The sequence below is a fragment of the Nanorana parkeri genome, unplaced genomic scaffold (genome assembly GCF_000935625.1).
Source record: "Nanorana parkeri isolate BGI_ZX_2015 unplaced genomic scaffold, ASM93562v1 scaffold621, whole genome shotgun sequence".
Taxonomy (NCBI): domain Eukaryota; kingdom Metazoa; phylum Chordata; class Amphibia; order Anura; family Dicroglossidae; genus Nanorana; species Nanorana parkeri.
In genome coordinates, this window is record NW_017306889.1 from 42925 (window position 1) to 69874 (window position 26950).

At 41.6% G+C, this 26950-nt stretch overlaps 1 protein-coding gene across 1 annotated transcript in view; it reads right to left on the reverse strand.

Annotated features, from left to right (window-relative positions):
- The window catches only part of TMPRSS9 (transmembrane protease, serine 9), a 62442-nt gene that overhangs the window by 31776 nt on the left and 3716 nt on the right, over positions 1-26950 (reverse strand). The window contains exons 2-8 of the mRNA XM_018563005.1: positions 25390-25547; positions 21280-21407; positions 19662-19729; positions 12756-12928; positions 4285-4326; positions 1760-1873; positions 892-1063 (exon numbers count right to left, since the gene is read on the reverse strand). Of these exons, the coding sequence (XP_018418507.1) occupies positions 892-1063; positions 1760-1873; positions 4285-4326; positions 12756-12928; positions 19662-19729; positions 21280-21407; positions 25390-25534 (842 nt within the window). The 5' untranslated portion in view covers positions 25535-25547. The remainder of the gene's footprint in view (positions 1-891; positions 1064-1759; positions 1874-4284; positions 4327-12755; positions 12929-19661; positions 19730-21279; positions 21408-25389; positions 25548-26950) is intronic.

The following is a 26950-nucleotide window of genomic DNA, read 5'->3' on the forward strand; positions in this document are numbered from 1 at the left end:
GCTCGGCCACGATCGGGAGCTGTACGGGCTATTGTGAATAGCCCGTACAGCACCCCTTCGGTTCTACTGAACCGAAGGGGTCCTGGGGCCGAAGCTAGCCGAAGGATCAGCCGAAGCTACGGCCAGATCCTTCGGCAGCTTCGTGAATGGACCCCTATGTGTTTTTTTTGGAAAGCAAGTGATAATGTTTGGGTTTGGAGATAGTGGTAATAGGGGCAGACTCCTGATTTCCTTCAGTCTATAATCTTTTCTGCTGTATAACCTACCTAAAACAGACTTTAGCTCAACTTTAGGTATTTAGGCAAAGTCATTGTAGTAGCCTATCCACTGTGCCTCTAGTAGTAATTTACAAATCTGTTCATTTAATTCAATAACAAAAATAAGCAGTTAAAAGTGTAAAATGTAAAATCAAATATGAACCCTTCCCCAATGTATCCAAAGTTATACGTTTGTGCTGGACTTGGACTTAAAAATAAGAAAGCACCACAAAGCTTGAAAAATTAGTTTGTGCAAAGATAATATATTTCAAGCCATGATAATACGGTATATGTCACTTAAAATAGATGTAGTGGCATTTAATGAATGCATAACTGATGTAAGGACTGTTTTTTGTAGAACTCTACCATGAGCCTAGTTTTTAAATAATACAAACATTATCATAGAGTTTAGGTAAAGCTCTGAAATATAATTTCAGAGAGCATAATAACTACAAATAAAATACTATTTTAGGCTAATATTCGGGGACTATGGTATTTAATTCTTTAGGAGTACAAATATCCCTTCAGTTTTTTTAAGCAGGCACTCTAATATATAATATATTTTTACTATTTATCATTATCTTTAAAGAGACCCTTCGCATTGTGGAAGATTTGGAAACAGAGCTGTACTTACTCATTAAAGCAGTGAGCAGCAGATACCAGCCACTTGCCACTTATGATTGTCGCTCCACAGAAGTGTTCATTGTTCTCCCTTAAACTGACCTGCCATGGGAATTCTCCCTTTGCAGCATCTGACCCACCAACTATTCTGTTTGATTTCTGCATTGCAGGACGTGATCCACAATCTTAACAATAAAGAAAACAGAAAGAATTGAAATATAAAATCATCATATGGCATAAACAACATGAGCCAAATTCAACAGAACTTCACAAACTAGAGCAGAAGGACTACTGAAAATACTGTAAGGGAAATTGATGATAAATCTGTCTAAATAGTTGATGATGATAACTTACCTGCTGGTAAAGTGGGTGATGATGATTATAGCATTCATCCTGTCTAATGCTTGATGGATGATGACTGTTCTGCCTGTTTACAAGAAGCTAATTCTGCATTTTGTTTTATCGTTCTCGAAGCAGTGCCGCCCCCCATCCACAGCAAGGCCCTGCCTGCTTGTGCTGCTGAGGTACTATTCTGAGGTAGACAATATAATTCAGTATAGCAATGTATTGATCATACCGAACTGCCCTCTGCTTTATCTGTCTGCATGTCTAAAAACTTGTAGAGAATGGGTATTCTAGCCTGGAGCAAAGGTATTTCTGTAGCGCAGAATTAAAATATAAAAAAAAAAAAAACAGGTGAATGTAAACTGCTATTAAACCATTTCTGATTGCAGTATTTTTTATAATATCTCCATTTTCATAGTATCTAAACCCCATACAAAACTACATGTAGCTCTAGGAACCTAAGGAATCATTATAATCACACATATGGGCCAACGTTACGTCTAAAATGAGCTGGGTTATTGTTAAGAGAGACTCACTGCAGTTTTTCTCATCTGATCCATCTTTGCAGTCGCGCACACTGTCACAGTCTGGATTTTGCTTGACAATACACTGGCTATTCTTGCAGGAATACACTTGAGGTGGGCAACTTCCTGTTGAAATCAAAGGTTTATTGCAGCGAAGTGAATATGATACTTAAAAAAAATGACAAGTATAGTTAATAAATGAAAGGGAATTACAGCACAGTGACAGAGAAAGAAACATCTATGAAGCTTTTATTGTTGTCTATGTTCTCATTTAGGAGATTTCCCCTCACTTCTTGTCCCAATGTCCACACCAGAAGGTAATGTCAGGTCTGATTAGTGTCACCTGAACAGTTGTCCATATTGTGATATGTCCCCTGTACTCCTGTTCCAGAGACAAATCTATATTTTTTAGTTTTCCCTCACTATGTGTCATACTTACAAAAGTCAGGATAGAACATGAGACTAACTGTATCAGAGAGCGTCAAAGCCGGCTGTAAATACATAACAGAGGCTCTATTCTTTTTCGCACTCTATTTAAAAATAGAAAAAGAGTTGTGACTGGAGCTCCTCCGTAAATAGCATATAATTTTGAATCAGTAAACTTTTTTTTACCAACTACTTTGCATTTTATGACCCATCTCTGACTGGCTACCAGTATTTCAGAAAAGGCCAAAGTGTGAACCAGAGGGGAATTAAAATGATGCTGTCTATCAATATACCACACATGTTTAGTTAAAAATTCAATACAGTTTTAAACCCCATCCTGTTCTATCAAAATTATTTCCCCAAACTCCTTTTCGTCCATGTCAAATTCTCAAGTAAAGCCTTTCTACTGAATAGGAAAAAAGGGAAACCTGCCACAAGAGAAATACTGTGCTGCCATTTCCGCAGATCTATGCTTTGTTTTGGTACATTAACTCCCTGGTGGTATGATAATCCAAGTTTTTTTTCTATTTTTTACTTTTGAATTACTCGCCTGTTCCGCCCCCCTGCAATGCCGGCTCTCGCAGGGAAGGAACACGGAAGATGCCCGAGTGTGGTTCAGGGTTACCACTTTTGGTACAGAAAATTAATCCCGAACCACACTCGGGATTACCGCCAGGAAGGTTAAAGCCCCATTTTTTGCTTTTTGCTTACCTTGTAAAGCAAAGTATACTCACATAGGTCCTCCTTACAGGTCCCTCAACGGTACTATTTCCAGTTGTGTGGGACAGCTTATCCAGTGCTACAAATGGTGCCTCACTAAACAGGTCCCTACTGTCCCCTTGTGATGACTAGGGAGGAGCACAGGCTTCGATGGAATCCAGTTACATACCTGAGCACCTCCAAACACAGAAGCAGCTCCTCATAAACATGGAAGGAAGCTCTTTCCACCCAATGCCACCCAATCAGCTCCAGCCTATGTGACTATATAAGGTAAAAGTCAGCACAAGCATCATGTCCCTTTGATTACACTTGGTAAGTAAAATGGACATTTAGATAAGTTAATATTTCAGGAACTCAGATTTGTTTACGTACTCTCTACCTGATATTCCTGATATTTTTTCTTTTTCTGTGGTTCATTTACCCATCGTGGTCATGTTAACAACACACATATTGTCATAATACTCTCACTATTTTAGGTAAACATGAGTGGTATTTGTGTATTTGTATTCTTTTGAGATTGGTAAAACATCAAAGACCTAAAAACAAATCTGATTTCAAATCTAAAGCAAATCGTTTAGCATTAGAAAGAGTGGGTGGTTAGAAGCTCTTTCTGGCTTTTATTGCTGTCTGTGTCTCCTCTGGGGAGATCCACTCTCTCTGTTTGACCTGGTAACCACTGTCTCTCTGAAACATAAAGTGATGGAAAATCCAAGCCTTTACAGTTGTCAACCAAACAGGAGGGGAGTAGAAGTTTTATAATGTGGACACCTGTTCTGGTTTCAAGTCTTTAAAAACAGATCTCCGTTCTCTTTGGAGAGGTTTTCTTTCACTTCCTATAAGTCTAAAAGTGAAGGGAAATGCCTCTAGTGAGGAAAGAAGACAGCAATAAAATCTGACAGGGGTTCTAACCATTCCATACTCTATTTAAAACTAATAATAAAAAGTATTGGCTGCAATTTAAAGCATGGAATGAATTGAATTGAGACACAATGAAGTATTGACCGAGGAAAACCAAAATTCTATAGACGGTGGTAGCAGCAGTATATTGGTTAAACAATATGATATAAGATGATGGTCAATTAGTGGCCCAAGGGGGTATATAGAAGAGATAAGGAGTTATGTGACTTATTATTTTAAAAGTGTTTTTTTAAGCAATGAAATAGGATACACAATTTAATTTTTTTTAAAACAATGTCTCAAGGACCCCCAATTTTGTCATATATAGATTGTATTGATTGAACTAGGGGTGTGGTGACCAGATCACCCAGCAACCTAAGGTAGATTTGTTAATTTGTAGTAAACAATTAGCTTTAAACTTTAAATTTGGAAAGAAAAGTTATACAATTGTCACCCAGGAAAGATGAATATGACATAATAGTTTAGCAGCTTACCTGACTTCAGTCCTATAGAGTAGAATGACAATCCTTTATTATCTGCATAATTAAAGTGACATAAAAAACAAGGTCAGTTCAGCGATTCTCAGATATTGTTGGAAAAGTGTCCAGATGATAATTGACTTTAGCAGACAACATGATGTACTGTGCCATCCTTCTTTGTAGGCTACAATAAAGCTTCCAGTGAGTTTCCAGGAGCTTAGAATATGATAACAGTAATAGTGGAACTAAAGCCAAAACGTTTTTTTTTTAATTTTAGATAGAGTAAGGGAGGGTTATAACCCCCATCATTTCTTTTTGCCCTCTGTGATTTCCCTTCACTTTCTGTCCTATAGCCACAATAGGAAATGAGAAGAAATCCCTCCAAAGTGAGGAAAATCCCTGGAGGTCAGCAGGGTCACCAGAACTAGTGTGCCCATTGCAATGTAACCGGAACACAGACAGCAATTTAAAAAAAACAGAACGGGTGTTCTAATCTCTTTCCTACTCTATCCAATTTAAAAGTTTGAATAAAAGGTTTTGGCTTCAGTTGCACTTTAATAACAGTCCTCATGGCAGCAGTCTACCAAAGGGGTCAATTAAGTAGCTTGGTGAGGCTTGGTTAGCCTTAAACAACGTTAGCAATTTTTTCACATTATTAATAGATATCTAAAGCCAAACTTTTTTTTCCCATTTCGAAAGGAGCAGGAAATGGTTGAAATCCCTGTTCAGTTTATTTGCCATTTGTGCCCCATTGGGGAGTTTCTCTTCACTTCCTGTCCATTAGAGACAAAAGAATGTGAGAGAAAAACATACCAAAGTGAGAACAATACACCCTTACACAGTTTTTGCCTGAACAAGTTTCCCAACAGGGAGATTTCCTCTCCCTTGCTGATTTTTGATTCCCCATTACTTTCACTCAATGATCAAATAAAGAGGGCGAGTTTCCCCAGAGGGTACACAGATTGCAATAAAAACCTGCCAGTAGTCTAACTCTTCCCTACTTTATCCAAAGTGAAAACAAAGTTCTGGCTTTACACTTTAAATATACCTGACAGGCACACATGCAAGTAGTACTTCAGCTAGTTTCTGAGCATTAAAGGAACTGTCTGTGGGGAAACGTTTTTTCCCCATAGTTCTCTTTTGGGTCATGGGAGGACATATACTGTGTCCTCCTGTGACCCAAAACTCAGTATATAGCGGGCTATTGTCTCTATATGCTGAGAGCGCCGCAGCTGGGACGGATCCCAAAAATACTGTCGAGATCCACCCAGCTGGCTGATTGACCGCTGGCTCTGCCCACCCCCTCCCCGTCCATCCCTCCAGTTAGCACTGGAGGATCGGAGAGGGGAGGGGGGAAGCGGTGACTGACAGCCGCCGCTCTCTGCAGGGGGATGATCGGTAAGTGAGCGAACGGCGGTATGTTTTCGCCCACTTCCCGATCAATAAAGCCAATGTGTGTCAGTTTCAATGTAACACGTCGGATCTAACTATGGGGATGAGTGTATTTCACTGACTCCATAGTTCTCCTTTAAGGAGAGTTGGTGACAACCCCATTGCTGCTTCACCTGACCAGATCACATGGATTTTAAATTCCTGATAATGAAAATGTTTAATTATACTAAATTATGCTAATACAATGTTTAGTCAAAGTCCCTTTAAATTCAAATTTCTTAGGAAACATTGCCTGCTGATATACAAATGCAGGGCCAATTCACACTTGGGCATTGTGGTAACATGCGTAATTGTGATAACGTGCCACCACAATGCGTGACAACACATTTGCTTTATGTGCAGTGTATTACAGTGCCATTCACTTCAAATGGCACCCCAACACATTGTACAATAGAGCCCAATGCACTGCAGTGCACCACAACATATGCACACTGTTGCTAAAAAAGAGTGATGTACATTTTTTCCTCCATTTTGATGCATTGGCAGCCTATTCATAATGAATGTCAACATGTACCATTAACGTGTGTAGTAAAAATCACGTATCAAAAGGGGATAGACAGTAGAGGACTCAGCCCAAAAAAGTCCAATCATGTGTCTTTCCATTTTGCACCATTTGCAGAATGCTCACTGAAACTTCCTATTCCTGAAGGTAAAGCCTTTTGTCTTGAGTTTGAGTTGTAGTCCTTCACAGAAAGCAATAGTCTACACTTCCAAGGTCATGAATATGATGAAACTGCCTTTGAATAGTTCTCTAGGGCAGTGTTTCATTAAGGCAAGATATACTTATGTCAATGTTCAGACCTCTAGACATTATAAACATGGACTTCTACTGTTCTTAGAAAGAGAGTTATTGTTCTCTATTAAAATTCCACATGCAGGCTGCTCCTTAATCATCTCTCACAATCGTTCTTGGCATGAGAATAAAGAACATGCCCTCCACAGCCATTGCTCAGATTACAGTGCAGTGTTGGCAAATGTTCAATGTCTTTGCTATTCCTGTCCCCCCTACTCTTGTTCTTTACGTATTAACCCTGTTATTACAACAGTTCTGTAAAACATGGTAAGTACAACACAAAGAAAGTATTCAACATAATTCACTTCTACAGCATCTTGTCATACTAGGTTTAAAAAAGGCTTTTTGTATAAATGTATACTAATATGCATTATGGTACGCTGTGCTGCCAAAAAGGCTGTACACAAGATTTTTGGTCTGTTGAGGTGCATTAGACAGCCCATTCTTATTACCATACTTACCACAATTTTCCTTTCCTGACAGCTCCATGGCAGCACATTGTGTGCTCTCATGGAGCTGTCGGGAAAACAGGAAAATTGTGTTACCATACTTACCGCAATTTTCCTTTCCTGACAGCTCCATGGCAGCACACAATGTGCTGCCATGGAGCTGTCGGGAAACATTAATGTGCCGCAGCCGACGGGGTGAGTGTGAATGGATCCCTAAAATGTGAATCCGTGAAAATGTGAATCTGAATGGACCCTGAAGATTAATTTACACCTTTCTGTGTGCATTTTCATGCGTTATGAACAGTCATGTGATTTTGCGTACTGCCATTGTCATTAATAGGCCCTATAAAGTGCATTGATGCATCCAAAAACAGACAGCGCATGTCAATGTATTGCACAGATATAAACTAGCACCACTTAAAGCATTAGCATCTGTGCACATGCACCACTGCCACAAAGTTGTGAATGGGCCCCTTAAACTAGGGTTGCCACCTTTCCGTCAACTGAAACCCGAACACTCTAGCGCCGCGCGCGGCTATTTTTTGGGGAGAATATATAGAAAAGAGGCAGTCAGGGGAGGGAGTAAGGAGACTGGCTATAGAGGACTACAAATACCAGCAAAACATTATACAGCAATACAAAATAATATGACACTACATACTCTGTGCTGTTCCGGGGTGGCGCCCTGATGTCTCCAGGGTCTCAGGTGACCTGTGTGGGCTCTCACCAGGGCTGTGCGGGCTCTCAGGTGGACTCCACGGGCTCTCAGGGGGACTCCACGGGCACTCAGGGGGACTCCACGGGCTCTCAGGTGGGCTGTGCGGGCTCTCAGGTGGGATGTGCGGACTCTCAGGTGGGCTTTTCGGACTCTCAGATGGGCTGTGCGGACTCTCAGGTGGGCTGTGCGGACTCTCAGGTGGCTGTGTGGGGTCTCAGGTGGGCTATGTGGCCTCTCAGGTGGGCTATGCGGACTCTCAGGTGGGCTATGCACACTCTCAGGTAGGCTAGGGGGGCTCTCAGGTGGATGTGTGGGCTCCAGGTGGGCTATGCGGGCGCTTAGGTCGGCTTTGAGGGCTCTGAGGTGGGCTATGTGGGCTCTCAGGGCCCCTACCAGGGGTGGACTGATTGTTCAGGCATTCGGGCACTGCCTGAGGGCCAGCAGCCAGGAGGGGGCCTTCTGACCTCTGCATCCCTGACTGAACCTGGCTGTAAAGGGAGCAGCATTGCAGAGGTGAAAAACGGAAACAAGCTGGTGGTAAATGCCAAGCTGGAGGTGAAGAAGCTGCAGGAACTGGGCAGGAAGCTGGAGAAGCAGAACGAACAGCTCCGCGAACCGAGCCAGCGCTGTCAGCAACTGCACTGCCAGCCCACACATGCTGCTGCCGCCTCCCCCTCCTGCAGTGCATCAGCTGGGCACATGTCTGTCCCAGCCCGCCACACTTTGCCTGCCTAGCCTGGTGCCCACTCTGCTCTGTGGGAGCCTGGGTTACTTTAAGAGCAAGCAACCGCCAGCCTCCCTCAGTGCCACAGAGGGGCCACTAGCTGAACAGGGGCCACCACAATGCTGGACAAAGTGGACATCCTGGACCAAAACTGAATAAAGCTTTGTTTATTTTATTTGGCCTTTTTTATGCATTAAAGACCCTCTTTTCCTCTTTTTTTTTCGGCCTGTGGTGCTAGAATCTCTGTATCCTGGACCTGAAGGATGGCTATGGAAGTAAACATGAGGAGAGCTGTTACATGCTACTTTGAGGCTCTGAGTATTTGTGAACTGCAGTTTATCTACACCAGGACAGACTATCAGGTCTGAAGCAGAGTCTTAGATATGGGTATGGCAAAATCCATGTCCTCTTAAATGTTTATCTAGAAAATATTATAACTAGGGATGAACTGAAATTTCTGCTGCTGAAACATTTCGACCAAAAATGCCACTTTTGGCGAATTGCCGAAAGTGCCATGAGAGACAAAAATGCAGCTGAAAATTCAGTGTTTCCCTGACTTCTCTCATCGCTGGGCTGTATGCCTTCTGATGCCATGGCCGGGCCCAGCGGGGAGGAGAGAAGCTTTCAGGATGCCGAGCGGAGCGGGGTTGTGACAGCTGTATCATTGCAGGAGGCAGCGTTCTCCTTCTGTACCTCCCGGCTCGTCCTCCTTGTTTCAGGATAGAGAGCGGTGAGTGGAGGAGAGCACTGTGATCTGTCACAGGAGCAGGAGCTCTCCTCCCCCACCACACGCTCGGCCTCCTGTGACAGCCAATTCAGAATGGAGAGCGGTATGCAAACACTCACCGATCAGCTGATCGGTGAGTGTTTGTAAATAACTTGATATAGTGTGCTTACTATATCCCAGTTATGAATGAATAGGAAGTAATCTACATCACTCTCTGTCCATTCATGATTGTGGACATAGTAAGCACACTATATCCACATAGTATGAAGGTACAGGAACACTCAGGATAGAGGCTTCAAGGGCTGCAGAATAAGCGATTGTGTGTCCTCAATCTCTTTTTCTATTGTAAAAAGGAAATATCAGAGGTCTTTTTAGACTCCTGATATTTCCCTAGAGCCCCCAGCAGTAAAGTTAAAAAACTAAAACTAAAATAATGTAAAAATCATTAAACATTTTTTAAAAGATTGGAAAAAAAATGTAATTTTTGGTTTCGGTCTGACAAATTTTTAAATTTCGGTTTCGGTCTCAAAATTCCATTTCGGTGCATCCCTAATTATAACTCTTGTAAAAAAATATATTAGAATTCACAAAAGAGTTCAGTCACCATATAAAGGCACAAGGTCATAGTCCAAATGCATTTATATCAACCCCTGAACTCCTGGAAAAATCTCTATTTACTGCAGCCAGTTGACAGACACTGGGGTTGATTTACTAAAGGAGCAGAAAATGTTGCCTTAGCTTAGTGAATACGGTGAAGCTATTTTCACGTTTAATAACCAGTCTTGTGCAAGGGAATTTTAAAAATGGGGTATTTGCTTGCACATAATTGGATGATTGAAGTGAACATAGCTTCAGCTTATTCAATAAGACATTATAAGTGAACATTCTCTGTGCAAATTGAACATATATTTTCCAAGATGAACATTTCTTTTGCTCAGTGAACAGTCTTTTTAGTAAATCAACCACATTGTGTTAATCAGTGTCTATCAGTCTATCAGTCTTGAGGGGGGGGCAGTGCCTGGGGGACAGGGGGACAGCAGGTTGTATAAGTGTGCTGGCTGGCAGTTTTCTGATGCCTATAATGCAGATGTGTGTGTGCATACTCTGCAATTATTGCTCCTGACTTCTGCACTTTGCGTTATTTGCTCCAGACCTCTGCACGCTGCTTTATTTGCTCCGAAACTCTGCATGCTGTCGTATTTGCTCCTGACCTCTGCACTCTGCCTTATTTGCTCCTGACTTCTGCACTCTTCCCTCGTTACTCCTGACCTCTGCATGCTGCCTTCTTTGCTCCTGACCTCTGCACACTGCTTTATTTGTTCCTGACCTCTGCACACTGCCTTATTAGCTCCTGACCTCTGCACTTTACCTTATTTGCTCCTGAACTCTGCAAGCTGCCTTATTTGCTCCTGACTTCTGCACTCTGCCCTAGTTACTCCTGACCTCTGCATGCTGCCTTATTTGCTCCTGACCTCTGCACACTGCTTTATTTGCTCCTGACCTCTGCACACTGCCTTATTAGCTCCTGACCTCTGCACTTTACCTTATTTGCTCCTGACCTCTGCACGCTGCCTTATTTGCTCCTGACCTTTGCACGCTGCCTTATTTGCTCCTGACCTTTGCACTCTGTCTTGTTTGCTCCTGATCTCTGCACGCTGCCTTATTTGATCTTGACCTCTACACTCTGCCTTATTTTCTCCTGACCTCTGCACTCGACCTTATTTTCTCCTGAACTCTGCATGCTGCCTTATTTGCTCCTGACCTCTGCACACTGCTTTATTTGCTCCTGACCTCTGCACTCTGCTTTATTTCCTCCTGACCTCTGTACTCTGAGTTACTCCTCACCCCTGAACTATATATATTACATACTTCTGATCCCTATACGAAGGCTCAAGTTTTAAATTTTTCCACGCAGGTTTGCCGCACCCACAATTTGCCACATGTGCCGCCTCATTCCTCTCCTTTAGGTGACTAAGGGGGGCCTAGCCATGTATGCTGTATGGGGCCCCATCATTTCTAATGGCGGCCCTGGTTTCACCTATCGTTGCAGGTGGGCAATTTAAAAGATATCGAAGCAGCAACTAGTATTGCCCAGATTGGGTTAGCAATACAGTCTACATATTTCTCTTATACATGTTACTGTAAATATACTAGCACAAAGTGTTGTGCACTAACTCACAGAAATAGGCTAGTAACGGAGACTAATGAAAGCTGACTTTTGATTAGCCGCTATGATTTTCATGTGTGATATTTCCTACTGCTTCCAATTATATGCATTGTGGCACTAAATAAGTGTAGTGATATAAAGAAAATAAAAGCTTTATTGCATGAATAAAACTTTACCTTGGTATATGTATAAAGCTCTTTTAGGGTATTTTTGTCTTAAGTACTTCCATTTACTTAAAGTGTATGTATTACCACAACCTTTTTTTTTTTTTTGCTTTGGATAAAGTACAGAAGGGTTAAACAAACAATTTATCATTTGCTGTTTGTGTCCAGTTGGGGAGATTTACTTTACTTTCTGCCACGATAAAGCGATGGGAACTGAAAGGAAATCTCTACAAAGTCAGGGGAATTCCAATTATCCCCCATTGGAAGATTTACCTTCACCTCTTGTTTTGGTGACAGCTCTGACATTCTAGATTTCCCATCACTTTCTGTCTCTGTGATAATGGTCAACAGGACAAATATAGGGTGTAAGTCTATACATGGGATCGATAATACGAAATGAACTGCACTCCATACAGCATGCAGACCTTGGATGAAAGGTTGGTGCTTGAAGTGACAGCACGGATGGCGCCGTGTCAAATACAGTCCATATTAGAAGTCACCAGCACTGTGCAATGCAATGATATGTGCAAGAAGTAAAGCACTTTTTATTAAATTGTCACATGCGTCATACAACCAACGTTTCGGGGCCATGCAGGGTCCCTTCTTCTGGGCGACATAGTGACCTTGTCTGACGTTGGCTGTATGACGCATGTGACAATTTAATAAAAAGTGCTTTACTTCTTCGTACACATCATAGAGTGCTGGTGACTTCTATTATGGTCTATACATGGGAGACACACACGCAACGATAGAAACCTGCCCGGGTGGTGTGGGAGTGTCCTAACATTTCCCTATTTCATCCAAAACTTTAAAAAAAAGGTTTTGATATACATACGCAAGCAGTAGATATATGCAAAAACTTTTTTTTTTTTTTAAACCTTTTGAAACAGGTTTAAACTTACCTGTGTCTTTCGCCGCGCGCTTCCGTCCGAACATCTGAAGAGTCTCGGGCGGCCACAAAGGATCTTGGGGCGGGTGCATGCGCAGTTCAGATGTTCGGCCGAAAGACGAGGAGAGACACAAGGTAAATCTATGGAGCAGCGTGCACCTGCACAGACTGCGTGGGACATGAGCGAAGAGGGGGACAGAGGAGTCAGCACTGGATCGGAGAGCCGCACCAGCACTGGAGGGACTGCTGAAAAGGACAGTAAGGAAGAAGATGATCGAATAAAGAAGCATGATTTAAGGTAAGTCCTGACACTAACATTGGGTGGGGAAAAAAAATAGCCTTTAATGTCACTTTAATTTTCTAAAAAGTAGTTAATGTTCTTTTACTTTTTACATTACAATACCTGCAAGCATAGCAGACGTGATATTGCCATAAATGTATACTGGTATAGGGTGTTCACTCAGTGATAAAGACAATCCCTGTCTAAGGATGTCCTCAATTTTCTCTGTATCCTTCGTGTTGCCAGAAGATATAAAGTGCATCTTCAGATGTGCGATGATGCCTTCATTCCCCCTGCTGTAGGAACATTAAAAATATATTTAAGTTTGCACAATATTAGTTTCAATTATTTATTTCAAAGTTTAAAGTTTTTTTTTATTGAGACAACCTTTAAGAGGATAGAAGCCAGAATATCTACCAAACAAAAACATTTTAAATCTGTATACATCCTTAGTCACACTGCTTGTTTAGAGGCTGCCAGATTAAAGGTGGCCATATACCTTATGAATCCATCCAAGTTGACTTGGATAGTCGTGGAAGGCCTGTCCTTGTCTACCTAGTGTTTTGGCCCCATTTGTAGGGCCTAAGAAGAGAGAGCCTGATGTTTGAATGCAAGTCCAAACCCATGGATGGTAACCAAGTCAATGCTAGTGTTCTCATGATGACCACACAGACAAGAATGACTGTGCGGATCATCTGCAGATGAATGCTACCCACAGACATCAGACACACATTCAATCACTGGAAGACATTTTTTATAAACTTTCTTTCCCATAAACACGCACATTTGCCTTTAAAGAACATGTAAGAATTAATGCTATAGTGAAGGGAAAAAGAGCAATTAGGAGAGACCTGTGGCTCAGTGAAAAACAATACCAACTGGATGAATACCAACTGTCTGACTGATTCCTTCTCCAAAAGGCTCAGCAAGGGAATATCTGCAGCATTCAGGTAGTGCATACAGATATGCAGAGTTCATATACATACAATATAATGATCATTAATTATTATTGTCCAAATTTCTGTTTCTGTTATATTCCACTTTAACCTCTTAACACTAATCGATACTTTACAAACTAAGCAGTGGATGAATCTACCACTGGACCTCATAGGCAGGGAAAATCTATTTTAAATGTGCTTTTTGCCCAAATTGTTGACTCTAGAGCACCCCCCAAAACCCTTCAATTACCCATTAAGCTGGCTGGTCTGGAGTTCCCCAACTAACGGTACTATTTCCTCGCTGCACAACTAATTAATGTCCATAATTGGCTCCATCTATCTAGGGGCAATGCATGAATGACCACTGAAGCAGCTGTTATGATTTCATATGAGTTCCTTTAAATTCTGCTTATTGACACACATTCGGCAATATTTATCCACTCTCCGGTTATATTAAAACTTCTGCTGGCCGCACTGTCTTATCAGCGCTTTCTGTTCAAGCCTACTGTCACTGCTGTGTAGGTGTGAACGTGTTACGTCAGTTCATTTGTAACTGCAGTGCGAGAAAAATGGATGCCCCGCTTGTGATGTGCACGAAAGAAGAGCAGCGTGCAGTGATTCGTTTTTGTGGTCTGAGAGTGTGCCTGGTGCTGTTATTTATTGAAGACTTTGTGCGCATTATGGAGAAAGTGTTTTGTTGCGAAGAAGTGTGTATGAATGGATAAAGAAGTTCAAGGAAGGTTGCACAAGTGTTAGCCATCAAAAAGGACATGGACGCACGTCCACGACCGATGACAACATACACCTATAGTCCTGATCTTGCGTCATCGTACTTTCACCTGCTTGGTCCCCTGAAAGCAGCCTTACGAGAACGAAGATTCACCTCTGATGAAGAAGTGAAGACAGCAGTGCATTCGTGGCTTGAAACTCAGCCTAAAACATTTTTTTAATGAGGGAATACAAAAGCTTGTTGACAGATGGACAAAGTGTATTGGAAAACAAGTAGAATATGTCAAAGCATTATGTATTTGTCTTTTCTAAAAGTTGATTCAAATAAATTCTACAGCCAGAGTGCGGTCAATTTTTGACTCACCCTCGTACAGATGTCACAACTGCTTTTTTTATTTTTTTTTAACTGTTTATCTGTTTTCCATCAAACAAAATTCACAAAAAGAAGCTTTAAAAAAAATATTTATGATCATTGGCTTATTTAAAGTCATATTAAAGTCAAAGGGTTTTAAGTTATATCAATTACCATGGATGCTGTTCTGTATTGTTTAAAAGTTTTAGCTTCCTGCAGAATCAGCTTGTCCCCTAAACCCTGCTCTTGCAGGTTCCTATTGAGCCACCCTTGTGTGTGTGCTAGTAAGCTATGCATTTTCCACAAATACACAGACACACCAAGACAAGCCTCTCCCCAATCCCCTTCTTCCCTTCCTCATGCTACTTGATGGAGATCTGCTTGAGACTGCTCTGTCCTTTGTGATTTTGTACCGGACAGGAAGTTCAGGGAAGTGGAGCTGTTGACTTTAGCAATGCCGTCCTTACTGTATTTGTATTTTAATCCCTATAGACTTTAATGGGTACTTGCTCCAAAACAAGGGATGCTAGGAGTAAGGCCCCATTCCCAGATAGCAAGAAATTGTGCTGCAAGTTTGAAATTGACTTGCTAAACTCTTGTAGACTTGCCAAGCTTCACAATTTTGTTGCACAATTACAGCAAGTCTGCATTGCAAGTCTCCAGACCAGCGAGCTTGCAGAGCTGTTGCTAAGACCTGCAGGACTCTTGCTGTAGACTTGCCAAGCAAATTTGCTACAAATTCAAAAAAGTGTCAACTAGAACTTGTGCTGCGAGTGTTCTGCAAGTCTACAACTTGCCAGGAATATGTGCAGCAAGTTAACAAAATTACAATTTAACCCCCGACACAAGTTTGTGGCAAGTTATCCTTGCTATCTGGGTTCAAGTCTATGTGAATTTTTTGTGCAGGTGCAGCCAGTGCCAGAAAATATTTCAGGCCGAGGATGTAAACAGAAGAGGAGGCCACCACCAGCACCAGTGGGATGGGGTTTTGGTGATCTATCTTAGATCAGGTTAGAAACGGGCAGGGTTTTTTTTCAGTGAACTTGTCCTTTAAAGTCAATTTAACATCTCCTGTGTTTTTATTCTGTTGTAAGCATAAACAGAAGGACAGCGCCCTTTCCTTGTGTGATAACGTTTATTAAATGCAAATCGTGTACACGTATAAAGGCTACTCACATGTACATGTTGGAGACAAGCAATATAGTAGGTCCGACATGTAGGGCAGAGCCAAAAGAGCTGCCGCATTTTGGTGGAGTTCACCCCTTTATCAGAGCCAACAAACAGGTAACCCCAGACACAATATACTGTATATGCTATGATTCAAGCATGTGACCCTAACTGGGCGCTGTGCTTCTGTTTATTCTTTTACATGGTTCAGTTGTCTTTGTGGATGGCAACCTCCCTCAAGTGATTGGTGGTGAAGATTGTGGAAGATTTCCCAGCAATGGTCTGCTAAGCACTGTGGACACTAGACTCTATCTTTTCTAAGCATGCCAAATGCATGGCAGCTGAGTGAATAACCACGCCGAAGTGAACAGAGCTATTCACTCCTGCTCAGTACGTCTAATTTCAGCCGTACATCGGCTGCCTTCGGTCAGCCGAACATGCTCTGCTGAGCCGAAGTGCAGAAGGACTTCAACTCAGCCGATCCAACATCTGGATCGCCTGAGCCGAAGCTCCCGCAGCTCACTCGCTGCCGTTCACCCCTGTTCTCACGGGGGCCGAACGGCAGTGAATGAATAATCGAATGCCGCTGCTAGGCATTCGGCTCGGCTATTCTGCTCGGTACCTCAGTGGTACCGAGCAGAATAGAAAAGAAGAGCAAAAAATTTTTAAAAAATTGCAAAATTATTTTAGAAATGTAAAAAAAACAGGAAGATAAAAAAAAATACATTTAAAAAAAGAATTGGGCGGAGCTAACAGTGACAAAAGAGAGAAAAGGGCGCCCAACCTGGTGCAGATAATCCTTTTAATTTCAAATAGACACCATAAACAAAAGTACAGGGGTACTTACAATGGTAGGTCAAACAGCAGCATATATGGATGATTTCAGAGAAACAGCAGTTGCAAGACTGCAATCTGTCTGTGTGCCACTGAGTAGTGACGTCGTTGACGCGTTTCCGGGGTCACGCCCCTTCTTCAGAACAAGAAGGGGCGTGACCCCGGAAACGCGTCAACGGCTGCTGTATGGCCTATTGTGAATAGCCCGTACAGCAGCTCTACGGTTCGACTGAACTGAAGGACTCTGGCGGCCAAAGAGAGCCAAAGGATCAGCCGCAGCTACGGCTGTAACCTTCGGCTCAATAGTGAATAATCCCCTTAATGTGTTCTTTAAAAATAATACAGAAATAATGCAAAATAGAAATTAATTATTTTTATCATTCATTAATAATTTTGTGGTTCTTAAATGTAGTAACTAAAACTGCTAAAAAGCATTTATTATTCATTTATTAAACACGTCCTATTGGAATGTACAGAGTTACATATCCATACAGTTCAATATTGTGGAAGAAACACTTGCAAGGAACCTGTCATAATAGACAAATGGGAGCTTCCATTGCATTTTTGATGGTGCATATTCTGGGGCTGTTGTTGTTGTCCTTCCTTCACTACTTAGTAAGTCACTGAACCTGAGTCAGCATGTTTATATCAAATTTAACTACACATGTAATAATCAAACTTACAGAGTTATATAGCCCTACAGTTCTGACAATATTGCAGGGGAAACACTTGCAAGGAACCTGTCAGCATAGGCATATTGGAGCTGCCGTTGCCTTTTTGATGGTGCATATTCTGGGGCAGTTATTCTCTTCTTTCCTTCACTACTTAGTAAGTCACTGGCACTAAATAAGCATGTTTCTATCAGATTTGTAATGAAAAGGAGGATTTTTTTTCCAAAGTTCAAATTGAACAATACCACCAAACTTGATGAAAGGAGACAAGTAACTTGGAACCTCTTCAGCACAAGCCAGATTAGTGTGGTCAGATCTGATAGGGACAAGAAGGGTCAGCCAGCAGTGTGTACAGTTACATTCTTCAATTGCTGAACTTACTGAGGACATAAATGTTAAAATACTTATGCTAATTTTTGAGTTACATATTAAACTTTGTTTTTGACTCCACTAAAGATCTGGGAAAATCAGTATAGTCAAGGGCAAGAAAAGTTTAGATAAAGATCAAGATTCACATGATAGGGTTCTCCAAGTGACCGCAAGTTCACTTGGCTATGTGAAAAATGTACTCCTTCAGTAACTCCCCACTGATGACTCTCCATCTTAGAATGATGCCAGCTATGATATCTAGAGCTGCAGCTAACGATTATTTTCAAAATCGATTAGTTAGCCGATTAATCGGATACAAAATAAAATACATTTTAAAAAATGGCTTCAGTGATGAGCTACTAGTTTGTATTGAGATTGTAGTCCATCACGGGAGCAAGCTTGGAGCGGTGATAATAAATAAGGAAAACAAAAAAGTGTGTTGTGCAATATAGTGAAATGAAAAGTGTAAAACTATATAGCAATGAATGCAGAATGGCAACGGCTATAGAGGACTACAAATCCCAGCAATAGTACATTATACAGCCCAATACAGAATACCACCAGCTATAGAGGCATACAACAAATGCCAGCAATACATTATAGCTGGCGGTATTCTGCATTGCGCTGTAAAATGTACTATTGCTGGGTTTTGTAGTCCTCTACAGCATGTGGTATTCTGTATTGTGCGGTATAATGTACTATTGCTGGGTTTTGTAGTCCTCTATAGCTAGTGGTATTCGCCATTGCACCACTGTATAATGTACTATTGCTAGGGTTTTGTAGTCCTCTATAGCTGGTGGTATTCCGCATTGCGCTGTATGATGTATTATTGCATCATACATTATCATTATTGCATCATATGTCGATTAGTTGTTGCAGCCCTAATGATATCCCTATCTTTGTTACAATATGTATTTTAGTTTCTTGTACAGTTTGGAATGGGTTTTTTATTTTTTTTTTATTTTGGTATTTGGTCTATTATTTAGTTACTCTGTTACTGTTGCGCAAAAGTGCAGAATAAAGACTTTCCTTGCTTACTCAATAATCTTGATTTCATCTTATTAAGAGGGCAGTGCGATGTGCAGTCATTGTGTGCAGTAATCCATGACAACCCGATTTCACCTTTTGCTTCCCACTTAATTACTGTAAATGAAATCTCATCTTTTGCCATGGATTGTTGTAGTTTTCATTGCCTTGTTTAATAAACTGTTTAAAGTGTCTTTAATAGATCTCTATAAAACAGACCCACCAATTGAATGTCTCCCAAAACAGTTACTGTGAAGGTATGCCAACTGTCAAGGTTGCCAGTGTGCATATTTTTCTTTCAGCCACACTTTCAAGCTTTCAAATGGTTGGTATCATTTCTGATCACATGCACACCACCATGCCAACTACCATACAAATAGAGGCTAAGATGGCACCTTCCTTGGCTGTCAATGGTGCTTTTATATCCCCCAAAACTTTATAAACAATTTAACTTTGTAAATGTAAGTTTTAATTCATTTACATGCAGGGGCAATGTCTTTGGTAAAACATAAAAGGCGGGATCACGTCGGGTAAATAGACACCAAACATGTCAAGCCTTAAAATGGTGTGCGCCCGCAAAATCGCAAAAAACGCCCACAGGCCCAAAGGCGACAATTAAACCGCTTTTACTGCTCATCAGTTTAGTGTTATCAGTATGTAGTGTGCCGTTTTTTTACACTGAACCGCAGTTAACTCTGTGACAGCTTGACAGCTGTATGTCCCGGCCTGTGCGGGGATGTACTCCTGGTACGGTAACGCGGGTGGGAGCGTCTCTATCTGGGGGGGGGGGCAAATGCCCCGTTGCCCCCCCTGGATCCGCCACAGCGTACAGTTGCTTTAGGGATATGCATTTGCCTGGATATTGCTTTCAGGACTCTTCAGTACTGAAAACCCCATCAAAGGTAACATATGTCAGCTATTAATGGCAAAGATTTTCACTTACCTGTAGTGTAAAGCAGTAAATCCAGTATAACTATCTTCTATAACAGTACCTTTGAAACTGGATTTCAACTACAACAAAAGAAACTATACTAATTATTACTACTACCATCAATAAACTTTAATAGAAACACTGACACAAGTTGATAATTCCAGTGTACATACAATAGACCAGATATTAAGAATAAAAGGAAGAAAGCACCAGAATAATAGTTTCTGTCCAGATTTTTCTAATTGGTGTTTCTTAAAACACTGCAACATTAGTAAAAATTTCTTCTCTGAGAATTATATTGAATATTTATGCATATTATAACGGTTTGCAATCCTAAGCCCTGAGAAAGAGAGCTCTTGGAACACCCCAAAATGCACTGCATTTTTATTGTTTGTAACTTCAAAAAAACTGATCTGGACATAAAATTATGGGGGTTATTCCCGAAAGAACTGAAGGATCCAGCCGTAGCTTTGGCTGATCCTTCGGCCACTGGAGCCCTTTGGTTCAGTCGAACCGAAGGGCTGCTGTACGTGCTGTAGCTGTATGTGCCAAGCAGCTCCTCTGAGCCGAAGGCATATGCTTCGGCTTGACTGAGCCGAAGTGACAGCCGAAGTGGGCCAGTTGTAATGACAGATCAGCGTCCCCGCGTGACCAGGGGATGCTGATTTGTCATTTAACAATAAGAACTGGGCGGAGCCGGCCGCAATGTCATGTAAATAGGGGCAAACGGCAGCGAGTGAGCTACCGGAGCTTCGACTCAGCTGATCCAGCTGATCCAGATCCAGAATCGGCTGAGTCGAAGTCCTTCTGCACGTCGGCTCAGCCAGATGTACAGCTGATGTCAGCCGATGTACGGCTGAAATCAGCTGTACAAGCCAAAAGTGTTCAGCTCACTTCACTTTGGCTCGGTTACTCACTCGGCAGCTTAGTGAATAACCCTGTATTTCTCCACTCCTCTAACACTAACTTACCTATGCCTCCTGTATGTCAGAGAGAAGCCTGTGGAAATATTCCCATTATTTAAGGTTTATGTAAATCGTAACACTAAACTTCTCTTGTTTTCTACTTTTTGGTCTGTTAACCTCCCTGGCGGTATTCCCGAGTCTGGCTCGGGGTGAATTTTCCATGCTAGGAGCGGTAACCCCGAGCCAGACTCGGGTCTGCAGAGAAAAGGCCAGGGAGGTTAAGTATACCACTGAAAGTGGTTTGTTATATATGTTCGATGAGTGCAATCTCAACAAGTCTAATTAGCCTTCCTAGCTTTTTTTTAAATCTTTGGACTACAGAATAAATAGTGTCCATGTTGTGGAGAATATGATAGGGGGTTTGAGTAGCTCAGGAAAAGACAATTGGACAGGGCTGACAATGCTGAGTACATTTTTCGGTACATCCACAGGTAGTTTTCTGTACTTCAGGGTCTTTAAAGGGATACAATATGGGCAAATATGCATCTATTGCAGAGAAGTACTGCATATATCTTTATGTTTCCCTGACATACACTTTAATCTTATGTTGATAGGAACATATCAATAGCAAAAGTTCCAATGCTCCTCACTCCAACTACTCAATCAAAACTAGAAATAACCCAGTAAACAAATGAAGACAGTATTGTATCAAAGGTATTACCTACCAGTCTCTGTAAAGTAGCACTTATTGCTCTGTAGTACAAAGAGGTTCTGTTTTGTAAACTGGAATCATATTGAAGACCTTGTAATTCCAAAGTATGTACCAAAGTGAGGCTTTGTGTTGATAAATACACTAGATAGAAAAGATAGAAAATAAGTCAGTTGATAAGTTAAAAACAGAATGTTGCATTTCTCCCCTAGTATACATCTATTCTACATTGGGATATTTTCCAATAAAGAGGACCTTCCATGAAGGCTGTCAATGTATAACAATTTATTTTTATCCTTTCAGCATTCTGTAGTTTTTACAGGCAGTAAGGAGAAATTGGAAAATATATGAAAAAGAAGCCTAACATGCCACCATTTGGTGCGATACAAGAATACAAAATATTAAGGGGTCTATAGATTCGGCCCCAGGACCCCTTCGGTTCAGTAGAACCGAAGGGCTGCTGTACGGGCTATTCACTATAGCCTCTACAGCTTCTGAAGTTGGCCGAGGGGCTCAGTCGAGCCAAAGGCATATGCTTCGGCTCAACTGAGCCCAGGTGAAAGTCGAAGCTGGCCGAACGGCCGGCCATTGGCCGGTCGACAGCCTGCTACTGACAGCTGGGCGGAGCCATCCCTTATCTTACGGCTGGCTCTGGCCACTTACACAGACAGATCAGTAACCAGGGATGCTGATCTCCAGAAAGCCCAACTCTCCCGGACGCTCCGTGAGTCTCCCGCTATTATATACTATCGGAAAGTTTTACTCTGCTCAATAGAGCAGAGTAAAACTTTCCCTGCTCTGTTGTCTTTTTGTTTTCTCCTGACATCAGAGCCGCCGGCTGCCGTCAGAATAAAAAAAAAAAAAAAGACAGCATAGGAATGCATAGCTACATTCCTATTGGCTATTTCAATTGGCAATAGCAAACTGGCTATTGCACCCGCCCACTGCTGCTGTCAATCAGCAGAGGGGACCTGAAGTTCTCCATCAGGTCCCCTTCTAGTGATTGACAGCAGCAGATGGCGGGCACAATAGCCAGTTTGCTATTGGATATTGCAAATTGAAATAGCCAATAGGAATCAAGCTATGCATTCCTATGCTGTTTTTTTTTTTTTTTAATTCTGACAGCAAAACCGCCGTGCTCTCAGTGAAATGACTGAACAGCGTCCCGGGTTACCAGGTAAGAAGGGACGATGCTCCATCATTAGGATGAGAGCTTAGCAGAGCCGGCTTTTTTATATCACTGCCGGCTCTGACAAGCTCTCATTGTAATGACAGCTGGTCCCAGCCAATAGAAAACAGTTGGGCAGAGCTAGCTGTCACTGCTAGCTCAGCCCAATTGTTTTCTATGTTATTTTTTCTACTTTTTTATTCTGCTCGGTACCACAGAGGTACCGAACAGAATAGCCGAGCCGAATGCCACTTCTATGAGAATAGGCCGAAAAGCAGTGAGTAGCCTGCCGGAGGTTCGGCTCAGCCGATCCAGATATTGGATCGGCTGAGTCGAACTCCTTCTGCACTTCGGGTCGGCTGAACATGCTGAGCATGTTTGGCCGACCCGAAGCCAGCTGCAGCAAGCCGTTGTACGGCTGATTTTAGTCGGTGTACGGCTGAAATCAGCCGTACAAGCCTGAAGTGGTGTTCGGCTCACTTCACTTCGGGTCGGTTATTTACTCGGCTGCCTACGGCAGCTTTGTGAATAGACCCTTAAATATTTTGTGTGAAGATTATGTAGCCTTCTATCTATCCAGCAGGTAGGACTCTAGCTGGGCCTTTTCACATATGAAGCACACAGTTGTGCTGAAAGAATGTGTGGGTCTCAATGTAGCATCGAAAGGCGAATAAAGCTCTCCTCAGGTAAAATGCTTATGTTCACTTTGAGCTTTGCCAATCGGCTATGTTGCATAACAGTCACACTAATATAACATAATTTTTCCTACCAGATTTTCTTGATTATATTTTGCAGTAAATATATTAGGGTGCACAAATTATGTAAACATTGCACTGGAAAAAAAATACAGAAACATTGATTTTTTTCTAATTTTTTACTATTTATTTAAAAAAAAATCAAGATTATAAAAAATATATTTATCCAAATTTGCAACCAAATTAAAACCCTATCTGTTCCCCCAAAAAGCGTTGCATAATACATTGGGGTATACAAAAATCGCTGAAAGGTGCCATCTGGGCCGCTATTAGAAATCATGGAGCCCCGTATGGTCTACCTAACAGGGCTCTCCCGTCTGAACTGTGAAGGCTGTAATAATTACTTGGCTCTGAACTGTGAGGCAGTATCAGTCACTTGACACACACCATGGCTGCTTCACAAAACACTCCACTCCTGGTCCAGAGTTGAGAACGTGTCTTGATGAGTGGTGAAACGTTTTCCACATTACAAAAAAAATGCAGCTGAATGTGAGTAACAAGTTTTTAGAAGCATTTTCCAGCACACTGTGCAGAGCTCCGAATAGTCCTGCATGATGTTGTCCTACATTCCCAGAGATGTGCATCTCACTGGCAGATAAATGTACTCTCTATGATAAGGTAACAGGATGCAGAGCTCTGCCAGGGCTGGGGTGAGCCTTGCCACCATGCAGGTGGTCACCACCGTACTGCAAACCTAACTTTCACTCCACACGGGTGTATTCCCCTCTACTCTCTCGAACTTGCAGAGGCCAGACATTTGGAGCCCTTAACCAATCTGCCCCACCACTCCACCCAGCACACAACCTCAGATTGAGTGACACTTTCCCCTGGCCTGGCTGTTACTCTTGCATTTGACATACCTGCTTTAGAAAGCTGCGATTGGCAGACACCAGTCAGCCTTAACAGGAACAACGCCATCACCATGGCATATACCACATAGTTTCCAACATTTCAAAATAATTAGGAGAGAGTGAGAGACAAATTGAAGAGTTAGAGAAGAAACTACCTGCAGTTTTTGTGTAGTTGTAACCAAAGTGTGCTGGACCAATAAGGTGTCTGACTTTAAATTATATGGCTTGTAGTGTGGCACCTTTACCCCCTTGCTTCGCTATATTTTAAGTAAAATAGGGCCTGGCGTCCCTAGGTATACTGTGCGGAAAAAAACCAAAACAAATTCTCTCTGACTCATGGGGGTTTTAGGGGGAATAAGGCCTGGGGGACTCAAAGGGTTAACTGAAGTTATATGTAGACAAAAGGATACTTCTGTGATCTGCACATAAAATAACTATTTTAAACACATTGTAACAATAATAGTATTGCATTTATTGCAATATAATTATCAGTAATAACCAAGGAGTAAAAGGTGTGTCCAGGGTATTTAGGTAACCTTTTCAGGGAGTATCTTGTATGTCAAAGCCCTACTGGCTGAACATCATTTTAGGAGAAGTATAATTGTCCACAAGGCACACTGACACTGCAACAGTCTTGTAAAGTCCAGTAGGTAGTTCTCAAAAGCGCAATTTTTTTTTTTTATTCTTAAAAAAATTGTAGGGAAAGGTAAGAATCAGTCTCAGTTTTTTTTTATTGCTTTCAGGGTCCCTGATGGGAAGGTTGACATTCTCTATTTGCCCTGGAAACCATTGTCACCAGGTCGGACAACAATGGGAAACCCAAAATTGTACAATTGTCATCGGAACAGGAGGTGAGAGAAAGCCTTCCAGTAGGCCCCGTCCCCCTGACAACTGTTTAAGCATCCAATGCAACATCACAGGGTGCTTTGTGCTGCGCTGCAGTAGGGCAGACCATTCATTTGAACAGGCTGCCTATCACAGCTGAATTGCACTCAAAGAAGTGCAAGCACATTTTTTAAAAATCACTTTGCATCACACATCGCATGGTAATAGGTTACTATGCAATGTGGTGCGATAGAACGCACGTGCAATTGCTAGGTACATTGGGGTGCCATTCAGAAATAATGGCACCACAGCACACCTAACATTACATCATTTAAGATTTACACTGACAAAACCAAGAAATTAAACAAATTTGAGACCTGGCTGTCTAGAGTTCATTTTTTTTTGTTTTGGATGTTTGATTCATAATGATAAACATTATTGCCTGTTATTTTTTATTTAACATTTTAAATAATGATATGCATTTGGAGAATATTGTCAGTATCCAAGTATAGCGTGTAATAACTTACTTATTAATAATCCTGTGATGATACTGATGGCTGTGCCTCCAAGAAGTACAGAGGCTAATGTCCACTTGCAGTATGCTTTGTGTATGTGCTTCGCCTTGTCCATGTGCGGCACAGGCTCTGTGCCCACACATTGCTGTCCTGCCATTGTAACAAAAGAGCTGCAGACAGTAAACAAGGATCAGGACAACTATTGCTTGAACAAACTCCATCAAAATGTTCAGGAATACACTGTATGTACTATGGATTGGCTGTACACACAAATTAACAGTAAACATACGTAAGATACAGATCCCAGTCTGGTGGCTGATATACAGGTGAAACTCGAATAATTAGAATATCGTGCAAAGTTCATTTATTTCACTAATGCAACTTAAAAGGTGAAACTAATATATGAGATAGACTCATTACATGCAAAGCAAGATAGTTCAAGCCGTGATTTGTCATAATTGATGATGATTATGGCTTAAAGCTCATAAAAACCCCAAGAACCCCATATCCACAATCTCAAAAAAGTATAATATTACATGCAATCAATAAAACAAGGATTGTACATAGAACGATATCGGACCTCTGAAAAGTATAAGCATGCATATGTACTCAGTACTTGGTTTGGGCCCCTTTTGCAGCAATTACTGCAATTACTTTTGCACGATATTCTAATTATTCGAGTTTCACCTGTACAAAACAAGTAGATAGGTACCATACTGATATACAAAGCAGACACCATTCTGAATGCTAGATCCAAACAGTAATAGTAGTACACTGACAGGGTTATTCACAAAAGGGTGAAGAGTTTGGAGAAGACAGGAGAAGTGAACAATCTAGGACAACATAGCTGATTAGGGAAAAAGTCTCTAATTCAACTCACTTTCCATTTCAGCTATGTTGTCCTAGATTGTTCACTTCTCCTGCCTTCTCCAAACTCTTCACCCTTTTCTGAATAGCCCTGATAGTAAACATATGAAGCATTTTGACTGCATATCCTAGAGTTATGTAAAAAATTAAGTATTAGTATGCCTCATGAAAATAGTTAATTTTTTAACATTTGAGTAGGCAAACATTTACAAGGTTATTCACACAAGGTCGAAGAGTTTAGAAGAAGGCAGGAGAAATGAACAATCTAGGACAACATAGCTGAACTGGAAAATAAGCTGAACTGGATAATTTTTCCAAATCAGCTATGTTGTCCTAGATTGTTCACTTCTCCTGCCTTCTCCAAACTCTTCACCCTTTTGTGAATAGACCTTTAGAATACATATAGATTTTTTTCTTCACTTTCATCTTTAATTTTCACTTTGGCTATCTCTGGTCAGGTGTGGTTGGATTTAGTAGTATGCTATTTTTGTATCCCGTAGAGACATAGGGGTCTATTCACTAAGCTGCCGTAGGCAGACGAGTGAACGACCGACCTAAAGCGAAGTGAGCCGAAAGCTGATCGGCTATTCACTTCAGGCTGATTCGGGTGGCTTCGTGTCGGCCGAACATGCTCAGCATGTTCGGCCGACCCCAAGGGCAGAAGGAGTTTGACTCAGCCGATCCAACATCTGGATCGGCTAAGCCG